Raw genomic sequence first — 11441 nt, 5'->3', positions numbered from 1 at the left:
TAAATACTTGCATCGGCTAATCACATTTTAATTCCAGGAACTCCAGGAAGAAGCCAAAAAGGTGGAGAAAAAATGCTTATATTTTGGACTTTGGAGTCTCTAAAATAGTAAAAATTTGGAAGACTATAAGAACTATAAGATTTTTAATCTTTATTTTTAGTTTCTTGTGTGCATGTAACAACAAATATAGTGGCAATAATGAATAAATGATTATGAATAAGTCAATAGTCATCTCTCACGTGATGTGTATTGTCAATAGTTCTGTGATGGCGGCGTCGTGTGTCCTTCTTCCCGGCGTTCAACACTGAAAAACCATCGTGCCTTGCGATAGATTTTCACGGTAAGAGCAAAATTTTGATATCACAAAGAATCAAGGGAAGGTTTCTGTATTTAGAGAAGCGTATATTTGCTTACTATTTCGAAGCGCAAAATGTTTTATTGCGATTAGTTTTGATGATTTCATAAGATTTCTCGAGCTGTGTGTTTACGTAAAAATTCAGCAATTCAAGCCCGGGTTTATTTCGAATAAAGACAGCCTTTTGTGATCCCAATATGAGCCAGGAATATCCCTGAAAGCAATCTTCAAACATGTCCATTTTGTGGCGGAAATGTTTCACTTTGAAGTAAAGAATTATGGTTTAAAATTTTGAGCGGCTGGAGTTGAAATAGAATCTTTATTCTGTACTGTCGCAGTTCAGTGTTTGACCAAAAAGTCACAAGAACTCTACGTACACTTCGATGTTTAATGTGCACTTTCCACGTCTATACTGTTTGATACTCATGCAATAAATATATATAGCTTTTGCCTGCCATTTGTTAAGAATTTACCTGAAAAATCGTGGCATTTGTTTTGTATATATATAACTCCATACCTTAGTCTTCGATGACAACAATATATTCAGGAGAATAAGACCCAAACCAACAAGGCCACACGCAAAATAGGGTATAGGTGCATGGTATTGCATTATAATAAAAATCTGAAATGTAGACATTAAATGCATAGCTGCAGGGCCTTAGGAATGTCTATTTATTAAATATTACCAGTGACCGTGTAAAATACCAAATTGAACTCTATGTCAGTAAAAAATTTCCTTCTTGATCCCTGATTCTTGCATGAGCTGATGAGCACAGGATGTTGAGGCATATTTCAGAGAGCAAACACAGGACATGACAGGCAAATATTATTTCGTGGAACAACATCCTAATTTTTTTGGTGAATTGTTTAAGTGCTTTGGTATGGTATAACCTGTATAAGTGTAGAGGGGTATTTGTGGGTGGGTGCATCTACACACAGGAAAGTTATACAGCCTCTGCCTTAGAAGGTAAATTTACCAACAAATATATAATACAGTCTTGTCCTATTAATTAGAGCTTTGATGTTTTAGAGGGTGATTACCTGCCATGCATGTGACAACGCTATCATTTCTTTATGATACGTGTAAGAGATGTTTTCCTTTGCATCTGGCTTTAATTCTCAGAGAAGAGTGTAAGAAAGAAGAAACAGCCAAAATTGTTTCTGATCGTCATACACATACACAGAATTGCCCTAAATCATGTGATGATGATGATGATGATATATAAAACTGTACATGCTCTGCATGCACATGCAAATACAGAACCTGACATGCAGTCATCTGAATTTTGTAAGAGCTGCAGAGTGCTGCTATAGTAATGAATATAAACTTTTGCAACAAAGTGACCTTAACTATATAAGGGTTTATTAAGCAAATATAAGCAGCAAAATGTGTTGTATTTTCTATAATTTTAGGAAGGATTCACCTGAAAATTACTATTCAGATTCGAAAATCACACAAAAATCACTTTGCTCTTACTCCCTAAGGAATTATAGGCCTGTGATATATTTTAGCTAAAGTATTGGTAGAATAATTTGCATTATCCCTGAAAGTTCCAGGTAGATTTTTTAGAGCTACCAGTACATAAATATCTCAGAATTGACACTGTTGATATAAATTTTTGAATATATTTGCATGATTTTTTAATTCAGAACCAGAGTAATGTTCTTGTAAAGACAACCACTGGTATCTCAAAGTTATTTGTTTGAAATCGTGTTTAATTTACTTTATTAGATTCAATAGATCTATGGAAGACGAAGCTCACTTGGAATCAAATGTTGGCAATTCTGATCATGACATTGAAAAATCACACAGTGAGTATAATTTACCCACTAGTATTCTTAATAATTAATAATTATTGGTACAATGTTTTTTTTGAATGAACACAATTTATGATATGCCAACCACTCTTTGTCAACCATATATGCCAAAATTTATATGAAGTAAGAAACAGTTTTGTGGATGATATCTATATAAGCCAAGCATTTTTGCTAAGTGTATATCACAGGCCTAAAAACTACCTTTATGATTGCTTTTAAGGAGTTAGAATAGTATTATGTCACAAGTCTTATCTACATAGCTTAAACTTCTTGTTATAAATTGAATTCAATCCAGCACAGATAGTATCTATTCTCACCAGAGGATGGATGGTTGATGATTTTAATCAAGTCTGTTCCTGGTTTGGATTTGCATGAATTTGGATTGTAATTTTGTATATGTAAATTCCACTTCAAATTAGGACGGTGGCCAGTCTAACTCAGAAATTAATTAATCCTCATCCAGTGAATTCTGAACTCTTAAGCACAAAATCTTATCTGAGTTATTAATGCTGTGTAGGTCAAGAAGTGATCGGATTGTTTCTAACACCGCAACAAGTATTTTCTTCATCTACTGGAGAAAACAATGAATTACTCGATCATTCTGATCATAGCAATGCAGTCACAGTACTTACAGCGACAACAACACAGAGTGAACAGGTAAAAATTACATCATAGGTGCATATTTTTCAAGTTTGGAAGCGCGCGGATGATTAATAGAGGATCAGGATCTCCAGAATTATCCGGTCAAAAGCGTTAGGGTGTTTATCATGCAGTTATCAAGTTGCGCGTTTCCGGGAAAAGGGAAACCGTCAAACTTTTTTCGCAGAAATTCCGGTCAGCTTCTTCGCTTCATATTTTCTTTGAATGTGTCTGGAGTTTTTGAAAACGCCACCCGCCTCCAAATTTTTATGATCTGAATTTTTATGTATTCTTATGATCTGAGACATTTTCAGTGTCGTCCAGCTGATCCGGGTATAAAAATCAACCAATCAGAAGACAGATCTTCGACAAAACTGAATTATCATTTCCTTCATTGCATATGACTTCGAAACTCGAAAATATTAAGTAATTTTATTATATTTATGTGAAAACACGTTTATTTTTTCCTAACTGCAAATTGCAATTTAAATTTTTCACCCTTTATACTATTAGTTGGAAGAATAGGGACAAATGACACCCGGCACATGATAACTCAGTTTTGTCGAGACGCTTTATGACGTCATGATCTCAGATCAGCTGGGTGTGTTAATTTTTATAGAAAATGTCTATCATGTCTCTTTTTTTCCAGGTGTCAGCTGAACATAGCTCAAGTTCTTCAAGAACAGACTCCATATTGGATGACGATGTTGCGTCAGAAAATCATGATCGTAAGAGTTTTTATTTTACATCCACCCCAAAATCAAGTTGAGCTAATATTTTCCTTTATCTTTTAAACAAATATTATGCCAATGAAACTTTATTATATTTGCGCTACCAGATAAAATTCAAGTGATTTGTCTGAAATGATCTGCTGGTTTATTTAAGTCCTGACGGAAACGATTTGGCAGAAAAACGTCAATATTTAGATAAGATAAAATGTTCAGGCAGGATGCTGTGTCAATAACATGACCCACAGTGAAATACTGTACCAACCCAAATCAGATGCGCTGTCCTTTTTCTTGACAACCTCTCCCTGGCTGAGCTTCCCGTGTTAGGAATGACGTCACTTGATTCTTACGTCACTGCGAGGGTGCTGTACTAGTCCTGCTAGCCCTCTTCTACCACATCTATCCCTTTTTAACCCTAATGCATCTAAAAAATCCAAATAGAGAATGAAGCTAGGCTATCGTCTTGATATATTTTGATAATCGTTGATGTACATACGGTAATTTATATGTATATTTTCAGAATCAAACCAAGTGACCGAAGAATATCCTGGTGGTGATCATCATGACAATCTCACAGCCAATGATCTAGTTTCTTCAGCAGTTGTGGTCAGTTCAGATCCAGGAACGGTTTATTTAGATCAGAGTGGTGTGGCTCTTGCAGAACTTTTACCTGGAACTGTCAACATCCCAGCATCCGGGACTGGAGAAGGTGAGCCTGCAAAATATTATATGCAAATCATTCACCTGCTCTGAAAATAAAAGAACCTAGCCCTTTGCAAATCTGAAAAAGTACGCTCAATGCTAAACTACGACCAAAATTATCACAAATGTGCTGATTGTTTTTTTATCCTGTGAAGGTGTCGTATCTGGATCCTGTCCTGCGATTAGCATGTTGCATGTAATCGTACATTTCATTTCTTCGCGGCAATGCGAAGAAACTCGCGTCAACTCGCTCAGCCTCTTAGTTCGATTTCTTTAAAAGAGAAATGAACTCTCAAAGTGCAGAATATTTCAGTGGCGTAGCAAGCATCGGTAATTGCGAGGAGGGGACATATTCATATATTCATGTTAACAGATTGTAAAGACAATTGATTTGAAAAGAAATTAATCCTGCGTATCACAAATATATGAATATCGGCCCCCCCAATTATCGTTCTGGCTACGCCACTGGAATATCCATATCATTATTGGTAGCTAAATCACACCATTTTTTCTAAAACAGCTACGTATGTCCATCATGGTAATGATGGTAATGTTGTCATAGCAACAGAGTCTGGTCCGTACGATAGTATATCAATGGCAACCATATCACACACGTCACCTACCATGGCAACCGATCAACAACTGGCAGCATTATCCCAGTTTACGTCGAACATGCAGTCGCACCATGATCAAACAACATTGTATGTTCTTGAAGATCCTTCAGGTGTGCACCATGATGATGATCATCAACATGTAAGATTATCTCACGTCTTGATAATAAACCTTAGAGGTGCTTACGTCACGGGACTGTCAAACAATGAATTGTAATGCAATGTGGGAAACATTGTAAGAAAAATCAACCTCATTTTACATTGATTGAAAACTGTGTGACGTAAGCACCTCCAAGGTCTGTTAATTTGTTTTATGATGAATTTATCGTAGTTGACTACGAGTACGACTACGAGTACAAGATTCGTCATTCTCGCGCGATGTTTGCCTACGCCATCAGCCAAAATTCGTAGTCGTTGGGCATTCGAGTACGAAATTTACCAAAAAACTCATGAAAATGACGAATCCTGTACTCGTAGTCGTACTCGTAGTCACCGCTAAAGCTCCCTAATGATAGAACAGCGGTTACTCTGAACAAACAAACAAAGAATGCATCACTCAACCTTTACACTTATTTAGTCATCATCATCGAAACAGGCGAATGCAAGCTCTTCTTATTTTGGGTTACTATTTTTCCTCTCAACGACGTCGTTTCATATGAAACACCTTGAATTCATTCAACAGCATGTTGTTCGTTATACCATAACCATAAACATTTTTATCTTAACAGGACAGTAGCTTGCTCAAGAAATCCTATCCTTGCGATGTCGTTGGCTGTTCTAAACAGTTCTCAACTCCGTATAGACTTAAAGCACATATTCGTAGTCACACTGGAGACATGTTTGAATGTGAATCACAAGGCTGTGACAAGGCATTCATAACTCAGAGTGATCTTAATAAACACATCAAAACCCATTCAGGAATGAAACCATTTCATTGTTCACATGCAGGATGTGGCAAAGAATACACTACCGCGCATCATCTTAAGGTGTTTATTATAAATATTTCTAACTGTAATATTTAACAATTAGTCGTCGAAGGCAAGGTGATTACAAGCCTTGTAATTAGTGCAAATTAGTGTAAATATAAAGCCTTATAACTTATGTAAATTACAAGCCTTGTAATATAGGCTTGTAATCACCGAGCCTGCATGAGGTGACTATTTGTTTCAGTGTAAATTTCGAGGTGTGTTATAATGAATAATAAGTAACATAATTTCATGAAAATTTAAGTCTTATTTGAAAAACAGCACCAAAAAAGTATATAGTCACCGACCAGTGATTATCACTTCAGAGACAGTGAATTTTGACCAATCAGAACGCAGGGAAATCAATAGTCACCTCGAAATTTTTGCTAAATTCAGGTTCTATAATGTACTTTGTGTTCTCTTGGCTAAAAACATCCGTGTTTAGGTACACGAGAGATCTCACAGTGGAGAAAAACCATACAAATGTAATTACGAAGACTGTGGTAAGGCATTCGCCACCGGGTACGGTTTAAAGAGTCATACGAGAACACATACCGGGGAAAAGCCGTATACGTGTCCTGATCCTGAATGTATCAAAGGATTTAAAACATCGGGAGATTTACAGAAACACATTAGAACTCACACTGGTAGGTAATCCTTTTAATAAATACAAACACTCGTTTGTTTGGTATAAACTTTGAATACACAGGATATTCTCCACAGTGTATTATATAGTACACATGCAATTTGCAAATACAGTACCTATAGCATATCCAAAATATGGTGGAAGCTAGTGCGTATATTTTTTGCCAGATATTTTAAAGGAAAGACGATCTTGAAAATCGCCTCAAAACGGTTCTTTCCAATTAAGAAGAAAATAGTTTTCATTGACAATTTTTTAATACCCAAAAATAACCTATTTTATTTTTTTCTTGCGGTCCGAATTCATATTTTAGCGTTTCCTGCAATCCGTACGGACCGCGTGAGATTTAAAAGCACAGAGCCAACGCTAAAATATGAATTCGGACCGCAAGAAAAAATAAATCTATTATTTACCGGTTTAGTCGGTCCGTATAGGGAAATATTTCCCTCCGTCTCAAAAACGTGAGACTTTGGGAAATATTTCCCTATACGGACCTGCAATCTGGTAAATAACATATATATGATTGCATCTTATATTCGTTTAGGCGAACGACCATTTAAATGTCTTTATGAATCCTGCGACCGATCATTCACAACATCCAACATCCGTAAAGTACATATGAGAACACACACTGGAGAACGACCTTACGTCTGCGAGTACGAAGGATGTACAAAATCATTTGCAAGTGCGACAAACTATAAGAACCACACAAGAATACATACAGGTAAGGAACATTCTGATTACAGGATTGTTGCTTCAGTATAGTCGTTTAATCCGGGATTTCCAAAAGGGATCATTCATTGCAAATATGCATAATATCACGAACTAGTTCGTTAAACTGATGTTAAGTTGATAATTCAGGTAGGCAACTCTGGTTAACGCAGATCTACTGTTTTCGCAGAGTGTTTCGATTACTTTTCAGGGCCACCCTCGATCGAATGTTAAGGAATGTGAAATTGAAAATTGATTTTGAATATAGAAATAACCATTTCTTTGCCAACGAAAGTTACCAGTTACGACTAATAAGATTGGGACGATACCTCAGTCATCATTGAAGCCAATTCGAAGCCACTGACTGGGCACCAGTGCCAGTTCATTTCTACTGTTTTTGCGATCGTCGAGCGTGAAAACAAAAACAATAGGTCTTGACTGGCATCCTGGTGCCCAATTTGGCGTCACGTCAAGATGACCACCGAGGTATTGCATGTACCAGTCCACAAAGTGCTCGCTGTCAGTTTCCGATTACTTATGATTTGTTTCTTCTTAACCTAGGAGAAAGACCGTACGTATGTCAAGTTGATGGATGTGAGAAAAGATTTACGGAATATTCAAGTCTTTATAAACATCACGTGGTGCACACGCATAACAAACCTTACACATGCACCATATGTAATAAGACATACAGACAAGCTTCTACATTGGCTTTACATAAGAGAACTTCACATGGAGATATGTCTGGAATAACAATGGCAGACGGTACGTTGTGGTTAACTATCGACCAATCTCATGGGTAGCCCGAAGACTATAGTTACTATACTGCTATACATTTCGCTGACGTAATGACAATAAACCTTTTTCTTCCATCAAAATATTTTGTAAACTGTTCAACTAGGCTTATTTCTTTACTTTTATTTTATAAACGGTCTCAAAATTACTATCCAGTGGACATAGGACATTCTTCGTACAGTCACTCCCTGTCGTAAAAAAGCTCTATATTTAATGGAAAATTTCTTAGTACACTATTACATGGTACACTGTTGTGACAATTTTAGCCGCTCACCGTTCCCTATTAAAGGAAACTGATATTTTTCCTAATACCTGATCCTATCTTTTAGATGCGGAAACATATGTTTCAAGCTCAGATGGCGAACCTGAACTAAAACGATCAAGGTTAGAATTTGCTGACAATGGTCATACCTACTCCATGGTCGTGTCGTCTGATGATACAGCAGCTGTTGCGGCCATGCAAGCAATAAACCATACTCTGAGTGATATATCTCATCAAATGTCTGATGGTACCACTGGACATATCACTCTACCAGTAACCATAACTACGGACAGCCAAATTCAGGTACGAGTTGGGTCATGTCGCAGTGCTCGGAAGCTTTCGTCCAATTGGATAATGCTTTTCTATGCTTTCTAAAGAACGAAGCTTTGCTATTTGTTCAAACAGAAATGTATTGTAAAGTTCAGCCAATGAAAATCATTCTTGCGAGGAGCTGCGACCCTACCCTATGAGTTGTGTGAAATCCTTTAAAATTCCGTTCACGCGATCCAATTTTGTTGGATCCATTTCACGTCTGACGTTGGAACGTACTCTCTCTTTTTGTTTCGTGTGATCTGATCTAAAGACTGTTCATTCGGAGTGATGGTTTAATTCAAAAGACAATGAGAAGGGTTTAAAACAACCCGAAGTTGATCAATTTGAACCGAAGATAGCTTAGCCGTTACATTTTGGGCTTTGAATGTCGACGAAAAATTTATCGGCTCGACTCATGAGACGTGGAAAATTATCGTTAAAATCTGAAATTTACATGTCTTTGATAATCCAAATGTAAATTGTCTATACTTTCTGTATTCAAGTCAGTCATTTTTGACTACACACTGGTCGTAATAATATTCTAATACATCACCACCATGTTCGCTACAATTTCGACTAAATGGAAACCAGCCCTTACCACACATCACCTTATATTTCTGTGGGTTTTATATGAATCTAGTACCTAACTCTTGTTAATTTGCCAATTAAATGTCAGCCTGTTTTTTTCTCCATGAATCTTAAATATTCTCATTTAACCGCAGGGTGTTCCTGTTGTTCTCACCGGGACGCCACCGAGCGCTATCATGCAGGAGTCTGGTCATGAGATATCATCCGACATGACGTCACAATCTGAAGTTGCTGTAAGCATTGTCCCTGCAACTTTAGTTACATCAGGGTACAGCACGATGCCAAGGTTTATATCCGCTGATAATGTGACGTATGTCTATGCTGCCATGACAACGGAAGAGGATGCCGAAAATCAACAGGAAGTGACGTCATCGAATAGCGTTGAAAGCACATTTGATACTGCGCAAGCTGATCATGCGTATGGCGAGATAACGCAGAATATCGGGAACGCGGACTCAACAGTACAAGTGGTGAAGAGCAGTGTAGAATCCTGCAGGAGTCCTGGATCAATCGATGAACAAGGTTGGTTAAGAGTTTTTTACACTAGTCTAATCTCTATTTGATAGATGCAAACGAGCGAAAAGTTATGCTCTACTATATGAGTGTCCATGATTAAATGAAAATCCGTAACTGATTCGCTCGTTCACATCCATCAAATGTATAGAATGTAATTCGTTAATGGTTTCTACCGGGAAAATCTTTTACATATAGCTATTTGCGGATACTGGTTACGTGGTAATATAGGGACCTTAGGGAAAACGACGACGGTGGTTATCAATATCATTAAAAGAAATGAATAATTACAGTTTTAGACTTTGTCCACTTCTGTCAACGTCTAAACACGATTGAGAATATACAACAACTCTCTTACCATCCCACTTAAATTTGATCATCGCTAGACTCATTAAAACTAGCAAGTGCATGCAATTAATGGCTGTCTCATTCGGTTGGACTGCTTATCTTTTTTCTTATATACGTCAAGCCAATTCCCTCTATTAATATCAGTTTCGTTACCATTTTCAGACGATTTCAGTCAAGAACAGAGCATAACCAGTTCTGATGACAAAAATGAACAATTGGGTGACAGTGTGGTAACGTCCACTATGTCACAGATAAATGTTGAGAACATACTATCCTGACATCATCGCTATGTTATCTGTAATTAAGGTAGATGGAATTTCTCAGTGATAACTTTCAATTGTTTAAACACATTAAAAATATTCCATTAAACATACTATTAGTTGGTATAAAAATATTTTTGGCGCCTTCTAAAATATCTCGTCCTTAAGCCCTTTACAGACTTTGACAATTTTTCTATGACAACTACACTTGTTCAAAATCAAGTATACATGGTTTGGAGACTAAATAAAAGCACAATACAACTAATTAAATATTATTGTCCGGGGTTATGCAAAAAATGGTTCTTTTCTCGTCACGTGTCTATTGTATTTTAGCCAAACATACCAATGCATGGCATTCGTCTTGCTAAGCTCCTCAACCTTTACTTGAAAAATATGTTGATTATAAGATTGCTATTGGTTTATCTGTGCACAGTACAATAGATATGTGATGAGAAAGGATAATATTTTGCATAAATGAGGCATCAACATAGTTAATAAATGCAATTGCATTGTAGTTTTATGTGGTCTTCAAACCATGTATTTTATTAACTATGATTTCGTTTAACGTGATCTAACCCGCGATTAACCTTCGATATTTTGTAAGCATGGCTTCAAATCTGCTCCCACTTTAAGTTATCAAATAGCTGAGATGATTTGATGTCAAGCACGACTTGAATTAGTTATCACCAGGGCATCTCGTGTATGAAGTTTTTGTTGTATGCCATAAGATTTGTACGTTAGTGTATAATGTACCTAATGTTGCCAAAGGCATTCCTCTACTCAATCTGAACCCTTGAGTTCTTTACACTGTGCGTCAAGTCGTTCCATATTAATTGATCATTAATTATGGCTCCTAAGGGGCTGTTTACATGAGCCCGGTTACCCGAGATTCAACGAAGCGTGAGATGATTTTGAAGTATTGAAATGAGCAGATAACATGATTCTGGTAGTCGTATAATCACCACAACAATAGCATGTGCTTGTTTGGTGTCATAAAGACTTATTTTAATACCTCAAAGTCCTCTCACGCTTCGTTGAATCTCCGGTAACCGGGCTCATGTAAACAGCCCCTAAAACCTGTTTCCTGGATACCTGATATTTTTTGCCGAGATCCGACAGCATAAATTCTGGGGTTTTCTGTATTGAATGTCAATTTGTTAGCTAATGATCATTTATGTACGCTTTCGAGGT

The 11441-nt window shown here is 36.9% G+C and overlaps 1 protein-coding gene across 1 annotated transcript; it reads left to right on the top strand.

Annotated features, from left to right (window-relative positions):
• The first annotated feature begins 258 nt into the window (after positions 1–258).
• LOC114519682 (zinc finger protein 143-like) lies at positions 259–10405 on the top strand. The gene is made up of 13 exons (XM_028539851.1): positions 259–340; positions 2088–2167; positions 2691–2830; positions 3462–3540; positions 4061–4249; positions 4763–4995; positions 5582–5839; positions 6264–6465; positions 7006–7185; positions 7734–7937; positions 8297–8532; positions 9264–9651; positions 10153–10405. The coding sequence occupies exons 2-13, from the start codon at positions 2101–2103 to the stop codon at positions 10266–10268; spliced, it is 2292 nt and encodes a 763-aa protein (XP_028395652.1). The 5' UTR covers positions 259–340; positions 2088–2100; the 3' UTR covers positions 10269–10405.
• The last annotated feature ends 1036 nt before the right edge of the window (positions 10406–11441 follow it).

Source organism: Dendronephthya gigantea, unplaced genomic scaffold (genome assembly GCF_004324835.1).
Source record: "Dendronephthya gigantea isolate DGI-Jeju-01 unplaced genomic scaffold, DenGig_1.0 000014F, whole genome shotgun sequence".
Lineage (NCBI taxonomy): Eukaryota > Metazoa > Cnidaria > Anthozoa > Malacalcyonacea > Nephtheidae > Dendronephthya > Dendronephthya gigantea.
This window is presented reverse-complemented; position numbering and strand designations above follow the sequence as displayed.